This window comes from Vespa mandarinia, chromosome 11 (assembly GCF_050613455.1).
Source record: "Vespa mandarinia isolate Hongniang chromosome 11, ASM5061345v1, whole genome shotgun sequence".
NCBI classification, from domain to species: domain Eukaryota; kingdom Metazoa; phylum Arthropoda; class Insecta; order Hymenoptera; family Vespidae; genus Vespa; species Vespa mandarinia.
The window spans coordinates 4,816,018-4,832,500 of NC_140820.1; the positions used below are offsets into that span (position 1 = coordinate 4,816,018).

The following is a 16,483-nucleotide window of genomic DNA, read 5'->3' on the forward strand; positions in this document are numbered from 1 at the left end:
TGCTGCCTATTAGGCCTTTAACGTATATCGTACAGCTAATATTATTTTTTCGTTGGACATACGAGCTATACTATTAATTAATTTACATATCCATGAAATTAATTATTTCAACAAATGCTGCCATTTAAGATTATTATCGCAGAACATTACTCGATTACTGTTAACTATTTGCTGATGTTGTTGCTGCTGATAATGAATTATATCGTTGTAGAGAGAAAAATATCTCCTTTAACAGAAGACTGTTAATTCGCTAGTCATGGCCTAATTTTTTCGGTCTAAGGTCTTTTAACCACATTGGCAATAAACCAATACACCAGCTCAACATTTTCAAGGTCCTTTTCTCGTTTCGATAATTATCAATTATTCCTTTGATTTGATCATGAACAAAAAAAAAAAAAAAAAAAAAAGGAAAAAATATTTCAAATGTACTTCGAAATTTTTTTTTTTATCATCTCATTTGATCGTTTCATTGTGATCAATTTTATACCATAATGACAAACGTTGAAAGATTATTGTGAATATAGATCATGAAGATTATAAGTTTCGCTCGTTTCTTTGGTTCAGAATATCCTGTTCTTTCTTTCTTTCTTTTTTTTTTTCTTTTTTTTTCTAACGAGCGCACTCAAAATCCGCACAACGTGTTTAAACGAACTCCCTATGCATATCCATAGGAACAATATCTGACGTAGACGTAGTTAATGTATGTACAATGTGTACTTAGAAATTCTTAATATTAAAGACCCAATAGGAGAGTATTATAGAAAAGAATAATAACGATTTATCGCTAATTATTTATATCTCGGCATTGTTCATTATCAATGAATGCATTGCTCGTCGAACGATCATAAACGGACATTATTATCATTACTATTATTATTATCAGTTTTTTATTATTATTATTATTACTATCATCATTATCAGTATTATTATCATTGAAAATCATGCGAATTTTTTGCCTATATTCTACGCTATATATAATATCTATGGAATAGGTGTACGATGGTACTTATCTTTTTCTATTTTTTTCTTTTTCTTTTTTTTTTTTTTTATAATACACACCAAATAAAGCTAAAGAAAATTACCGATCAGAGTAACGATTCTGTTGATACTGTTGAATCATCGAGATTAAAATTGTTTTCAATTAAAAATCTTCGTCGGAATGATCGACCTTGCTGACGGATCGTTTATCTTGAGCAACCTTGCGATCAAAATTTCCTATGTCCGTTCCTCTCACAGAATTTAAAAGATCATCGTCGTCCTCGTCGTCGTCGTCATCGAGATCTCCATCGATAAGTAGATCGCTGTCGCTATCGAGCGAGCCAGCACTATCATTAGATTCCAAAATCGTTCCTCGTTGACGACCAGACATGCTGCCATAAATTCGTCGTTGAGACATTTGTGTTCTCGACGTTTTTTCTGTATCTGTAATGAGATCGTATTTAATTAATTAAAATTGATGTACGACGAGGAATGTGTAAAAAAAAAAGAAGTATCAAAAAAAAGAAAAAAAAAAGAAGTATCGAGAAAAAGAAAAAAAAATTCCTCTTCTTTTTTTTCTTATATTCGTTTAACCTGTTTTTGTATGAGCACCCTGTTGGATAGTTTTTTCCATATTTTGTTTTTCAACATCGCCAAGAGTCAATCGAGATTCTTGAAGACTTGCTCCAAATACTAGATCATTTCCTTCGATCATGCTTTCGAAGCTTACATCCTCCGAACGCAGTTGTTCCAGCTTCCTTTTAGTTTCCGCTTGTCTAAAACATTCAGAAAAATTAAAATCTCTTTTTTCTTTTTTATTTTTTTTTTATTTTTTTCCATCATCGCACTTACCGTTTCTCAATTCTTTCCTGTTCAGCCTTAGCTGCATCCTCGTGCAAGTGTTCCAGATACGAGAGATATCGAAATTTTTGTAAATAATCGTCGTATAAAATTCTCAATTCGGCTTCGAGTTTTTCATACTCCTCCATGAAAGCAGGACGAACTTTTCTTAAAGTTTGTAGTCTCTTTTGATTTCTTTCTAATTCTGATCGACGTCTTTCTATTCTCGTGTCAAGACTTTGTTCTGTATCCTTTAAATAGAAAATCAAGTATTTAAATATAAAAGATTAAATGGAGAAATATTGGAAACAAAAATTTAATTGTCATTAACAATAATAATATATTGATTGTATTTATTTGTTAAAAACAATAATTTAATATTATTACAAAACGTAAAAATATAGTAATAAAAATGCTAAGAAAATTTCGCGGGCTATTTACCTACGCCATCTTGAAACAAGGTAATAATCGAATCAAAACATCAACTAAAATTAAGTGCACATACATATATATATATATGTATATATGTAAACATATACGTACACGTTTACTTTATAATGTAAATATTTATACCTTGACGTTGTCGATTTGTTTCTTTGTATCTTCTATCTCTTTTCTCATATTTTCTATGACGTCCTTCAGAGCAGTTTCTATCTCAGCAGTATCGAATTGTCTACCAGCTTTATTGTTTCTAATATCACGGAGTTCAACTTCTCGGCCAAGAAGATCAAAAAGCGTTGCTCCATTCACAGTCAAAAGACTAGCTAATTGCCTTGTCGATTTTAATTCATTTATCTCGTCGGATATGTTGAATTCAATGATCTTACGATTATCATTTTGATTTATGCTCTTGCTACCATGATTTTGAGCTTCTTGTAACAGGTTTGTTATTTTTAATAATTCTTGTACAGCATAACCGTCCGCTTGATATAGTTTTTTCGTATTTAATTTCACGTTAGTATTTAATGCCTGTATAATTATTATATCATAAATATATAATGTACATATATATATATATATATATATATATATAAGAATAATTATCAATAATTTTATTTGTTTTCGTAACGATTAATATTTTAAAAAAAAATTTTTGAAAAAGAAAAAATAGTTTAGTTGCGTCATTCTATGTATCTGATTGGTCGAACAATTATTCCTCTTTACAGTATTATATTTTACAATTGTCTATAATTATTTCTTTATATTTATAATTGGAATAAATAATTAAGTAGTTACCATGAATTCGGCAACACTACGTATTAGAAGAATTCGTTCTTCCTCGGTGTTGTGTTCGAAGGTTATGTCTGAATCCGAATCGAATCTTTTTACAAGCCAGACTAAAATTTCTGCTACTAAAGGAAAGTTCGGTGTGCGAAAATTCGCGATGGATATTAATCTTGGATATCCAAGTACTTTCATTGTTTCTGTAAAGTCTATAGAATATTGTATGAAATTGTTTATTAATACATTATTAATATTTCTTTTTAATTTTATATACTATATATATGATAGAAAATACGTATTAGTTTGAAAATAATGTGAATTTACATACTGCGTAATTCTCGAAAAGACATCCTTTTTTTTCTTTTTATATTCTTTTTCGAGAGGAAAATAATCGACGACAGAGGTTAACCACACGCAATCGTTTTACGAGGTATTTCGTAAGTATTTTATTCAGTTTTGTTTTCATTAACGCGGCATTCGTTACTATGACGATTACTACAAACCTAACCTAACGTTGACTACAACTTTTCATCTGTGTGATACATTTATATAATATGTACATATATAGAAAAGAATTTTTGTTTTATTCATTTCTATTATCATATTTACATGTTTCTATTATCATTTTTTTTTTATATGTTAAAGCAGATTTTGTATGAATTCTATTACTCATATAGTTCTTTATTGGATACACCTGTTCTGTTTTGTTTTATCTGTGAACGTATTCTTTTTACAAAAATTCTTTCTCTCGCTGCTTTGAGTTGTCTCTTTCTTATAACCTCTGCAGTTTCTTTGGTCATTTTTGGTGGCTCTTCCAAACTTTTCCTTATGAATGTTCTAAGTTTTTCCAAAGCGTCAGCTAAGTTTAATTGTTGAGATCTCGTTAAATCAGATTTAATTATTAAATGACCTTCTTTATTAATTTTATTTTTTTGCTAGAAAAAAAAATTATTTTCATCTCATATATCTTGTATCGTTCATGTCAAATTACTATTAATATCATTATATCTACCTGTTCCAATAATTTTTCCTTAATTTCATCCGATAACCATGAAGCGTCCTTTACATTGAATCTTAAATCTACTTTAGTATTTACAGTATTTACGTTTTGTCCTCCAGGACCACTACTACGACTGTAAGTGATAGTAAGTTTCTCAATAGGTATATATCCATTAAATTTAACAGATGGATCTTCTGGTACCTGAGAATATTATCATAACATCTGATGAGAATGAGAAATAAGGTTATGTTGTAGAAATTGTGTTTTATAATACATTATTCTTTTATAAAAATTATGCTGTTATAATAAATTTAATGTTTAACAAGTAACTTACAAAATCAGCTGTAAATAATTTCAAACTACTTTTAGGATATAAATTTTCCAAAGAAACTGCACTTTTATAAGCAAAAGTTTTCGCACTATTAATATAGATTTTATTCGATGTTTTAAGTATCCTCACACATTCTCTGGTGAAAATGTTCATTTTAATTATATTTAAATATTTTGAATTACACTAATATCAACTTTGTTGACAAAAATGATTTTTTTTTACTTTCTATAAAAAAAATGGACTTCGTGTAGTAGCACTCAAGTCGCCATGACATATTTACTTCGACATATCGACCTTTCGATACATCAGAAAAATTATCGATTGTAAATCGATTTTTTAAATTCTACTAGTCCGCAGTATTATTATTTTTATTTCTTTTTTTGCGTGTAGATATAAAACAAATATATATATATATATAAATAATTATCATATATTACATATTTGATTAAAAAAAAATGATTGTAAAGAAATGATGTCATATAACGCAATAGGAATGTTTGCATAATTAAAAAAAAAAAAAGAAAGGAAAGAAACACGTATAAAATAGTCGTAACAAATCCAACCAAATTTTTCCTCCAATCAATCTATAACATAATTCTTTTTCTTCTTTCTTTTTTTTTTTTTTTTTTTTTTTATCGGTCACAGTTCGTATATTTACAATAAAGTCACGTAGCATTGCAATCTTTGATTACCGATAAAAATATTGAAGGATATTTAGATACACGCAATCGGGGACTTATGATTTTTCTTTGAAACTTTAAAAGGATTAACGAACGAGGACACTTCGACACTTTGGCATTCTAATAATTCGATTATTATCATCATCGATAAGAACGGATAATCGGATAATAGTTGAGAAATATTAAAGGAATTCATAAAAAAAAAAAAGAATAATAATCGATATAATACTTAAATAGAATAACTTGGCCTCTCTCCCTCGCACCCCCACTTTTACCGTTCTCTTCATCCGCCGCCTTCCTCGCTTACAATCGCCTCGGCTCTTGCCTCCCTCCCCCTCTCACCTCATCCTGGTTTAAATGATATTTATCAAATGAAGTGTACTTTGCATCAATTTCCTAGGAATCAACAAAGAAGATTAAGCGTTCTTAATTTGAGTCTACATAAGCGATCGCGCGTCGTCTACGCTCCTCGTATACGAGCCATTGACGCAATCTTTAGTTTTGCAATCGTCCAAGGATTGCAGAAAGCCATTCTGAAAATCACGGTAATAACGGAGGAGCGATCCCCTGCAAGGACACCGAACTTCTCCTGGCTGATTGCATTTTTCCCGATGGGAATACTGTGACAAGGACAAGCAACACGCCACGGGTTGTTGCACTTGTAAAAATCGACGATTTGCTTTACCGATCGGAATGTTAATCGGGGATCTCAGAAATAATCTGAAATAAATTTAACCAAAGAAAATTTTCGTAAGTTTATTATTATCGGTGACAAACGTAGAATATCTTTTGATAAAAATAATGATCATCATATATACATATATACACACATATATATATATATATATATATATATTTCTTTTTTTTTTGTTTCATTTTTTCTTTTTTCAGTTTGAAGAAATTTCAATACAAAAATGAGATTTCAATTGAGGGATATAATAATATTAAAAAGATTTTGGGTGAAAAATATGATAAAGGATGGAATAGGTTGACACAATGGATTGTTTCACGTGATCGACATTTTGGTTTGTCAGGCTGTACCTAACTTTTGTTGATCGTTATCTCTATTCTTTGTCTATGTAAGTATTTACCTATCGTTACATAAATCTAATGACATAATTTGCATTCCTTAGAATGGCGCGCTTCGATCTAACGTTATTTTCCATAAAAGTATACGCGATAATCGATTGCATGATATAACGGCACGTGTAACGCTTACGCGACATGCAAAACGTCTTTACGTCGTCGAATAGGTAACGGAACGTCCGTTTTTCAAGAAGATGTCATCGCGTTCCAACAATCGTTTTACAATACGTCTTCGATACCGTGTAACGATGCGGAATAAGGATTGCGTATATGGCAAGTGATCGGTGGTGTCATCTTCTTTTTCTTCTTCTTCTTTTTTTTCTTCGAGAACTTTACACGTGATATCTTATGGGAGCTGACTGGCTGGCTTATGTACGCATACACATATACATACATAAAGATGTTATCACTGAAGATACCTATTACCACTTCGCATACACACCTATGCATATTATTCCAATATTTAGCACTTTCTTTTCCTATTCCTTTGAGATGCGCACTTATAAAAAAGGAGAATTAGAGAAAACGAGTGGGTTTTAGTTCAGTCAATTATACCCGATGTGAAACCACACAGCAAGCAATTTGCGGTTAACCTAATCGGAAATCATGATTTTTCGACTTGGCCTTTCTTTTCTCTTGGTTTTAATTAAAACTCTTTTCTTTTTCTTTTCTTATCATTTTCCCACGTTTTGTGTATATATATATATATATATATATATATATATATATATATATATATATATATACAAAATTACTATATATATATATATATATTTTTTTTTTTTTAATCGTATAATCCAAATATAAAATTAATATTAATTTATTTTCTAATTCGTATTGGAATGATTTAATAATTTTTAACTTGGCTATAATGAATGTAATAACAACAACTCGTTTCTTTGAGATTGAATTATTTTCGAGTAAATAATAAAAAAAAAAGAATAGTATAAGAAGAGAAAAAAGAGAAAAGAATACTGTAGAAAAAAAATTTTGTTCCTTTTTAAAGGAATATAAAAAAGAATAACACAAACATTTTTTCAACGCAGTCGGTAGGACTCGAACCTACGCTCCCAGAGGGAATCTGATTTCTAGTCAGACGCCTTAACCACTCGGCCACGACTGCTGCGTGAAAATTATTTTCCACATTGGAAAAATTGAAAATTCGTATGAAATCATATCTCATGATCAACGAACGAATCAAAGATTCCGGAAATAATCTCTCTTGATTCTTGACTCATAATCATTCGTGGAATTAACGGGACATATATCGACTCTTATCATTCAACAATCAACGAGAATGAATCTTCGAGAGAAAGAGAGAGAGAGAGAGAGAGAGAGAGGGAGAGAGAGAGAGAGAGAGAGAGAGAGGGAGAGAGGGAGAGAGAGATGATTATTCGATAATAATTATTTCCTTTTTTCCTTCCTCTTCTCCTTCTTCCTCTTCTTCTTCATCTTTGTTTTTTTTTTTCGTTCTTTTTTTTTCTTTCGTTTTTCCTTCATGCCTTTATAAGCTATCCAATCATGATATTACGATAGATGGGTGTAGAAAATGGAAGGCTATTGCTCCATATGTGGTATCAGATTGTTTATCGCTTCGAAGCTTAAGAGAAAACCTAGATGTATCTTCGTCTTTTATTCCTTTCATAATAGATTACGTACATGGCACATCTTTATCTCTTATATTATTGCTTTCCGGAACCGGATCTGAATTATTCCACACTTAGCCCGAAGGAAATTACAATGGCGTTTACGAGTTAATCATTCGTTACTTATTCTATCTTCCTGGTCCGATCTCCATCTCATCAACATTTTTAATCATTGATTTCGTACGAACAGTATCGAATAGTTGATTCGAATAAAAATTCTTCGGTCGATCGATCAATTGATTTATTTGTTTAATTTATTTTTTTTTTCTCTCTGTTCATTTCTTTTTCCTTGCCTTTTTTTTTCTTTCTTTCTTTCTTTCTTTCTTTTTTTTTATTTTTTCTTACGACTGACCATAGATATCCATATTTAATGTATCTCATAAAAATTTTTTCTTCGTCCCATATCATCCTACATATATATATATATATATATATATATATATATATATATATATATATACATGTATATATATTCTCGAAAGCCATCTTGTTTCAAAATGGCGAGAAGTAAAAGAGAAGGAGACAGAAAGTCCATATTTAATTTTAATCTCAACGGATCGTGAAGAGAATCCGTGTAGATTTTTATTAGCCATTTTACATTCCTCATTATATACATATATTCGTAATACGTTTTGCCATAGTGTTTAACACCTTCACTTTTCTCTTTCTCGCGTAAGGAACAACCTCGTGATAACTAACATGTGAGAGATTTGTTCGTGTTGTTTTGGTCTACCTCGTGATCACTGTTCGATCACTTATAAGAATTTCTACGCACGCACATAATTACCATGTGTTCGTTAAATTTAAATATACACATACACACACGCACACACACATATATATATATATATATATATGAATGTATGTATGTATATGTATGTGTAGGCGAATGGCAAAATACTGGTTATTAAAGGATCAAAAGTTCTTTCGATGGATGATCAAAAAATTTGATAAAATTTTGAAAGATTCCTAGTTACTATTTAGTGACATTAAACAAACCTCGTCGTGATCCAAAAGAACCAAGAAGATTTTATTATCGATATTTAATCGTTTTATTCGTATCTTCCTTTTCTTTTTCTTCTTTTTTTTTTTTTGTCGTCTTGGACTCGCAAAAATTTCACATACAGGTATGCATATTCACTATACCTATATGTGTATTCAGAGAATTATAAATTCTAAGAGGCGAAATCGGTTGACTCTCGACGAGGTCATATTCTTATGTCGTCAGCCGCAATTCTGGAGTTTCCATAAATATCAATTACGAGATCGAATCAAATGCAAAGTTTCTTTCACGAAGAGAGGTATTATGCTATCTAAGAAGATAGTGTCATCATGGTTACATTAATGACTTAGAAATGGTTGATTGTATGTAGCTTTTATTTGTTCTTTTTCTTTCTTTTTTCTTTGTTTTTTTTTTTTTTTTTTTTTTTTTCTTTAATCTCTATTTTTGTTAATTCTTTCTTTCTTCCTATTTTCCTTTTTTTTCTTGTTTTTTTTTTCCTTTCTTTTCTTTGTTTTTTTTCTCTTTTTTCTTGAACAAATATTCACAGAAGATCCGATGTGTTTTATTATGATCGTATTCAGAAAATACAAGATAAACAAGCTCGTAAAAATAGAAAAGTGTCTTTTCTAGTTTCTAATGAAATCCTTGTGATTCTAATTTCATAGTCACAGTGTTCGTTTTCGAATATTCGCCTTTCTATCTTCTGTATGATCTGTTAACCACATTTATAATCTAGGAAAGAATCTAAACATCTCAAGTGAGACATTCGATGGTGATAACTATAAAAACGTAAATGGTATCATTTGAAAGCAGTCGGTTGAATCGAAAGAATGCATTTAACGTCATTTTGAGTGTTTCATGACTATAAAGTACTTAGAAATACTATTCTAATTTGCGTACAGATTTGATTATGTAATCATAGGACTTTTGTAACATCGAGATATACTTTTTAACGTCAATCTTTTCTTCCTCCTTTATGTTCATTAATGTTCTTATAAATTGACAAGAGTATAATATATAATATTAAATATAAGTATATAATATATATAATATATAATATTAAATATAAGTTTTTCATTTAAAACAAATTGTCTCAAAATATTCTTAATTATGTAATATTGATTAGAAAATATTAATTAAAGAATCATGATATCAAAGAAAATACAATTATCTCACAGTAGAATAAAATGTTCTCACAGTTCGTAATCATTATGAAATTCTAATCAAATATATCTATCATAGGCTTGTATATAACTTCATAAATTTTTTTTTCTAATCAATCATCTCCCATAATATTTTAATTTATGTAAGATTAATCGATAAGATTAATTAAAGGATCAAGCCGTCTAACAAAATATAATTAAATCATTCTCATTATTATGACATTCTAATCAATTATATCACATTCTCATATATATATATATATATATATATATATATATATAATTAATAATAATTAATAAATAAATTAAATAGAACTTCTTAAATTTGTAAATTAAAAATATAGTAAATTTTTATAAAATCAATTCGTCAAGAAAAAATATAATATGATGGACGCGACGTTATAAGATAGAAAGTAAGAAAGAAAGAAAGAAAGAAAGAAAGAAAGAAATAAAAAAAAGAAAGAAATAAAAAAAAGAAACATAAAATAAAAATAGAAAATACCTAATTCACATTTTCGAATCATTATCAAATTTCAATCGAATTCTTCGTACTCATTTAAAGCAATAGAAATTCAGATTTGAAAAAAGAGAAGAAAAAAAAAGGAAGAAAGAAAAAAATGTAGAAACCTATCGATAGGAGGAAATCTCTCATTCAGATTAGAAGAACATCATCGAAGCCAACGAAAAGTCACGAAGTATACTTCACATCTCCATCTCTAATATACTCTCTAACACTCTCAACGGATACCTCGTGATGCACTAATCGAGGAGGAGGCGAGAGAAGCTCGCACACGACGAATACCCACGTATTCGACGACGCGACACGGCAGATATTACGAAACGAGGATCCGTCCGCGGCGGAAAGCGGGTCAGTGCACGGCTCGTTTATCTCGATGCGCCCGGTTCCTGGATCGTTTCTCCTCGCTACGTCGCTCCTGTTTCCTCAGACATATTTACTTTTATATATATATATATATATATATATATATATAAATATATATAAATATATATGTATGTGTGTATGTATAGATGTACATATATTCATATGTATTCGTATAAAATATGTAAATATGCATATACATTTGTGTGTGTGTGTGTGTGTGTGTGTGTGTGTGTGTGTGTAAGTATATGTATATAATAGTAATTGAAAATATAATATATATATATATCTACATACGTTTGTACTTATATAAAATATGTAGATAGATTGAAATATTTAAAAATACGTACATTGTTATATATTAGCGATATATATATATATATATATATATATATTTTTTTTTTTTTTTTATTTATATGAAGATACACATACACAAACACACACATACACAAACACGCACATATATATATATATATATAATATAAGTATATGTATATCATCATAAACGAAGAATGAATACATATATTATACATGGTGATCATTTTACGTTCTATCATCCTCTCGCCGAGGAGGGTGCGGCCAAAAGAGGGTGTATGTAAGCAAGTAAACAGTATCTGATGAGCATCATCAAGTAGAATCAAGAACGATCTAGAGAGACACGTGTTCGAAAGGGAGAGGATAGTCTAAAGGGCAAACGTTAAGAGAGAAAGAGAGAGAGAGAGAGAGAGAGAGAGAGAGAAAGAGAGTGAGAGAAATAAAAGGCAATTGTTCTTCTCTATTGTAACTCTATTCTTAATATAGAGATAGAGTAATTGATTATTTAAAAAATCATTTTCAGACATTAAAAGATCATTTTATTTTCATTTTTTTTTTTTTTTCCATTGAAATCACTTCTTTATATTTTTTTCTTTTCCTTTTCTTTTTTATTAAATAGAATCACATAGACGATGATTTTAATAAATACATAATTATAAGATTGTATATCTTTGAAAAAAATGAAACCTGATACATTTTAAGTTCTAATATATAGTAACCTAATAAAGAAACTAAGTTTAACAAAGAAGCTTATTACAAGACGGTACGACTCATCGGTATGTGTTTTCTTCGGTATTAGCTAATACTGATTAATCCAAACCTTGATCCGATTTCGAAGAGACATAGTATTCGATTGTGGTAGATCCACAATACATTGTATAACACTTACAACATCTAACTTTAAAAAAAGAAAAAAAGAAAAATAAATATAACTATTTTTTTTTTTCTTTTTTTGTTTTACCTTCTCGCTTTCGTTATTTAACATAGGGATTATAAATAGATATAATAGATGGTATATACATATATGTATATACATACAGTAAAATAGTAATGTGTATATATATATATATATATATATATATATATATATATATATATGTGTATTTATGTATGTATTGAGTTTTAAAACAGGCTTAACTGTTAATCTTTTTTATTATCGTAGACATCAATAGAAGATGTCCGCCTCTTCGGTTGATTTAAACAAGAGAGAATACAAAGCGTCGCGGCGCTACGTGAATAGTATAGCTATTCTACTCACATTTCGATTACTCATTGAGTAACTCTCATAGTCACTCTCGCTGCTGATACGACCCGTATGACATACTGACACAGAAATCGAATTATTTGGCTTTGGCCAGGCACAGAGAAGTAACAAAGAGTAGTATAGGGTGGGAGAGTAGGGGATGGTGGGGAGGGAGCGAGAAAGAAACGAGGGGAAGAGTTATTCGTTTCAAAGACCTCGAAAAATCCTTCGACGATTATTATTTTAGGAGATGGAAAGGAAGACGAGTTTTTGTTTTATTTAATCATTTTGTTTATTTAATCATTCTATATAATATTCGATATAATATTTCCAAAGAGATGTGTTTATTTTCTAGAAATAAAACGAAAAATAAAAGAACGATTTCTCTCTATTTGTAATTTATTGAAAAGGATTGGATTGAGGATATTTCGTTGTTGGTATAAAGAAAAAACAAAAAAAAAAAAAAAAAAAAAAATAAATAAAAAGAAAAAAAAAATAGAAAAAAGGAAAAATACCTAAATGGTAGATGATACGTCGGTCATCGCGATAATTTAGTATCTTCGACTGTGAATATATTATACTTGGAATTTTTTTCTACCTTTCTTTTTTTCTTTTTTTCTCTCTCTTTCTTTTTGTCGAAAAAGATGAAAAGAATAATAAAAAGATCAGCCGTGTAATAATCGTTATAATGCGTTCCCCTTATAACTATAGTATAGTGAGACTTTTCTGCAAAAAAAAAAAAGAAAAAAAAAGAAAAAAAGTAAACATTTCATCTTCGTTAAAAAAAAGCAATGTGATCTTATTTCTTCGTGATCGATTAGATCGATAAATAAAAAAAATAAAAATGTTATCTTTGTTGCAAGAGACGAAAAGATTTTCTACAATGACAATGTCATTCGTAGTAATCACTTTTTTGTTTTGTTTTGTTTTTTTTTCCTTTTTCCTTTTTTACTCGTTATTTTTTAATTATTTATTTATTTTTATTATTATTTTTTTTTTATAAATATAAAACTCGACTCCATTCAATCATTTGTACCGATGACATCTAGAAATTGTCTTTCATATATTGAAATCTCTTTTTATTTGAATTATTTCTTAAATTTAACAAGCTCAAAGCTAAAGGCCGATAGAGTAAAGATATACGTAAAATCCCCTCCCCCCTCCCTCTCACGTAGTGTGTGAAGCCGACTCTCCATTGCAATGGCACCACGATCTTGTGTGTTGCAGTTGTTTGTGCCATTACAGGTCGCGAATGAAAAAGGAAGAAGAAACCGGTCGTCTTTTTCTCTCCTCGCAACACTTTCACTGCAAGTCCCGTGACTCGTCTCTCTTCACCCCTCTACCCTCCTCTTGTCCTCCTTTACGGAATCACTTGGTTCGCGCGTACCATGTTGTACAACATTTGTCCAACTTCCTATACTACATTATGAAAGCTAGTAATGGACAAAAGATTTGCGACTAATCCGGAATGAGGAAAAATAGCGGAGGACCATTTTCAAGATCAACACCGACTCCAACGTATGAACGTATTTTTTATTTGTTCGTTGTTATCTCCAAAACAATGAAAGAGTTTTTTCGTATTTCTTTCGATGTAAAAAAATAAATAAATAAATAAAAAAAAAAAAAAAGAAAGAACATAAGAAGACAAAGAGGAAGAAGAAGAAGAAGAAAACGTAAAAAAGAAAAATTCATTTTCTTCGAACTCCGGCATGTGGTGGTCGGCTAAATGATTTAATATTTCGGATGACCTTCAGAAACGTCCTCTTTCTTTCCAAAGGATCCCTCTTGTTAATTCTCAAGAAAGGATTTACGTCATTAAGATTTGAATCGTTTGTTAGGTAACGCAAGGTTATATTTGAATTTCTAATCGTTTAACGAACTCAACAAGATTTTTTTTCTCTTCTTCTCTTTTTTTTCTCTTTTTTCTTTTTTTCTTTTTTTTTTTTCATAATTAAGATCCTTAACAGATTATTATTTTAATAAAATTGTCCTCACGAAAATGACACATGAAAATATTTCTATAATTAAAACGACGTATTTGTTAGTTGAATCTCTTCGTATTGCGTTAAACAACGAACTACCGGCATCATCTTTCACGGCTGACCACATGGCCCATAACTACTGACGATTGATAGCCTCACATGACTGCCGTCACGTTGTCCGAACTCGCTTTCTTTACGTCAATTGGAAAGCCGAAGGACATTTTACTCGTACTCGTAAAAACTGTTTAATTGATTACAAATATGGGGAAACAATGTGTTCCGAGTTCTAAGGGGTATTACCTTTAACGTCTAATCGTAATCTAGCGAATGGATTGGATCTTGAAAAAAAAAAAAAAGAAAAAAAAAGACAAAGAAAAAATAAGAAAAAAGAAAAAAGAAAAAAGAGTTCTACTCGATCGGTAATCTTGTTCTTCTCAAAAAAATTTCTTTCTTTTTTTTTTCTTTCTTTCTTTCTTTTTCTTTTTTTTTTTTTTTTTTTTTTTTTTAATGTGGTTTTAATTATCAACTTTAATTACGAGTTTAATTCAAAATAAAGAAATAAAGAAAGAAAAGGAAAAAAACTATTAGCACAATTATTCGCTCATCGATTACAAATTGAAAATGTATTAATTAGAAATGATCATCTTGTTTAATTAGAATTGATGATCTTATCGAACATAACATTTTTCATTGTTCTAAGTCGATAATTGTTTCGAACTATTATAGGCATATTGAATTGAGATTTGATTTATCTATGATACAGATTTTTCTTCTTTGATTATACGAGAAAACCCATGAGATCACTAAAGTATCCTTTGACGTGATCTCACGTTCGAATGTCGTGAGTTCAAAGCTCTGAAAGCAGGAAGTTATAAGTTACACCCTAGAGGCAAGAATTACCTTGGTCTGATAGAACGAATCCTGCATATATGTATATATATATATATATATATATACGCACACACACTTATTAAATCTATATATACACACACAAATACACACACAAAAACACACACACACACAAACACACACATACACACACATATATATATATATATATTATCTTATCTATTCGATTAGTTGTCGCGTTTCTCATTTCAGACGATAGTCGTTGCAAATTTAATGAATTCATAGAATTTACTAAAATTTATTCAATGTGTGTTGACAAATATTCATGGATCGAGTTTTCGATAAAACGTACGAATATAAGTACATACATACTATCTCTCGAGGAAGAAACTTTCGTTTTGTTCCTGCATATTTTCTTTTTATAATTCCTTAGACGATATAAATGTAATATCTCTCTTCTTTCTTCATCTTCTATTTCTTCTTCTTCTTTTTTTTTTTTTTTTTTTTTTTTTTTCTTAAATCTTACAATCAAGTCACGAGTAAGATGATCGCCATGTATTCGAAAGTTTGGTATTTTTTGAAAAAGATTTCGCTGACTCTCATATAAAATTCTGACATTTCGAGTATACCAAAAGGATTTTTTGTAGATTTTATATTTTTCAATTTAATACTTTTTATTTTTTTTAATTACATACACTTTTTATTTATACATTTTGTGAACATTAAAAAAAAGAAAAATAATAGAGGATAATATGTTTGTTAATACAGTCTGGCAATGTCTTGACACTGTCAAGGTCACACAAGATTTCAACAGACATACACGCACGCATATTCATACACACACACGCACACGTACAAAAAGATTAATTAATATTTCCTTTCGAACGTAGGATCTATCATTTCGAAAGGAGTAACTGTTTTACTACGTTAATGGAATTCTTAATCAATCTGGTTAATGAAGATGCAATTGCGTGCTTAAGGTGAAATTTTTCAAAATGATGAAATATATATATATATATTTTATATATTATGTATATATATTATATACATTATATATATATATGTATGAGTGTATACACATTGGATTATAATAATTATAATAATTTGCCGTATATCATATTCGTATACCGATGGAAGAGAATGATTATAATTATAATTCAAAAAAGCATTAATAAAACATAGTTTCGATTATGCTAATTATTTCAAGGAATAAATGTCATAAAGTTGTTATGAGAGGTTTTTTTTTTTATAAAAGTTTATGAA

General features: G+C 29.4%; 3 protein-coding genes and 1 non-coding gene across 4 annotated transcripts in view; 1 reads left to right on the top strand and 3 right to left on the bottom strand.

The window, feature by feature from the left end:
* Window positions 1-1,138: 1,138 nt before the first annotated feature.
* Window positions 1,139-3,512, bottom strand: Cluap1 (clusterin associated protein 1). The gene is made up of 6 exons (XM_035865295.2): window positions 3,371-3,512; window positions 3,055-3,251; window positions 2,392-2,787; window positions 1,831-2,069; window positions 1,573-1,754; window positions 1,139-1,422 (listed from the first exon to the last, which is right to left on the bottom strand). The coding sequence occupies exons 1-6, from the start codon at window positions 3,390-3,392 to the stop codon at window positions 1,142-1,144; spliced, it is 1,317 nt and encodes a 438-aa protein (XP_035721188.1). The 5' UTR covers window positions 3,393-3,512; the 3' UTR covers window positions 1,139-1,141.
* A 188-nt stretch (window positions 3,513-3,700) lies between these two features.
* LOC118441218 (large ribosomal subunit protein mL62) lies at window positions 3,701-4,657 on the bottom strand. Its single transcript, XM_035865314.2, has 3 exons — window positions 4,377-4,657; window positions 4,055-4,243; window positions 3,701-3,977 (listed from the first exon to the last, which is right to left on the bottom strand). Exons 1-3 carry the CDS (start codon window positions 4,524-4,526, stop codon window positions 3,708-3,710), a joined length of 609 nt encoding a protein of 202 aa, XP_035721207.1. The 5' UTR covers window positions 4,527-4,657; the 3' UTR covers window positions 3,701-3,707.
* A 1,334-nt stretch (window positions 4,658-5,991) lies between these two features.
* The window catches only part of LOC118441204 (uncharacterized), a 34,020-nt gene continuing 23,528 nt past the window's right edge, over window positions 5,992-16,483 (top strand). The window contains exon 1 of the mRNA XM_085660433.1: window positions 5,992-6,132. Coding sequence (XP_085516559.1) covers window positions 6,131-6,132 — 2 coding nt within the window. The 5' untranslated portion in view covers window positions 5,992-6,130. The remainder of the gene's footprint in view (window positions 6,133-16,483) is intronic.
* Window positions 7,181-7,262, bottom strand: TRNAS-AGA (transfer RNA serine (anticodon AGA)). Its single transcript has one exon. It is a non-coding gene; the product is annotated as a tRNA-Ser (tRNA).

Bases quoted from the DNA above. Each gene is read 5' to 3' on its own strand.
- LOC118441218 (XM_035865314.2), bottom strand. From the start codon at position 4,526: ATGAACATTTTCACCAGAGAATGTGTGAGGATACTTAAAACATCGAAT. The intron at 4,244-4,376 runs GTAAGTTACTTG...TAATATTCTCAG, and splicing joins AATTATTTACAGCTGATTTT to GTACCAGAAGATCCATCTGT. The intron at 3,978-4,054 runs GTAGATATAATG...TTTTTTTTCTAG, and splicing joins AGGAAAAATTATTGGAACAG to CAAAAAAATAAAATTAATAA.
- Cluap1 (XM_035865295.2), bottom strand. From the start codon at position 3,392: ATGTCTTTTCGAGAATTACGCA. The intron at 2,070-2,391 runs GTATAAATATTT...TTCTATTTAAAG, and splicing joins AACAAATCGACAACGTCAAG to GATACAGAACAAAGTCTTGA. The intron at 1,423-1,572 runs GTTAAACGAATA...ATCTCATTACAG, and splicing joins GGGTGCTCATACAAAAACAG to ATACAGAAAAAACGTCGAGA.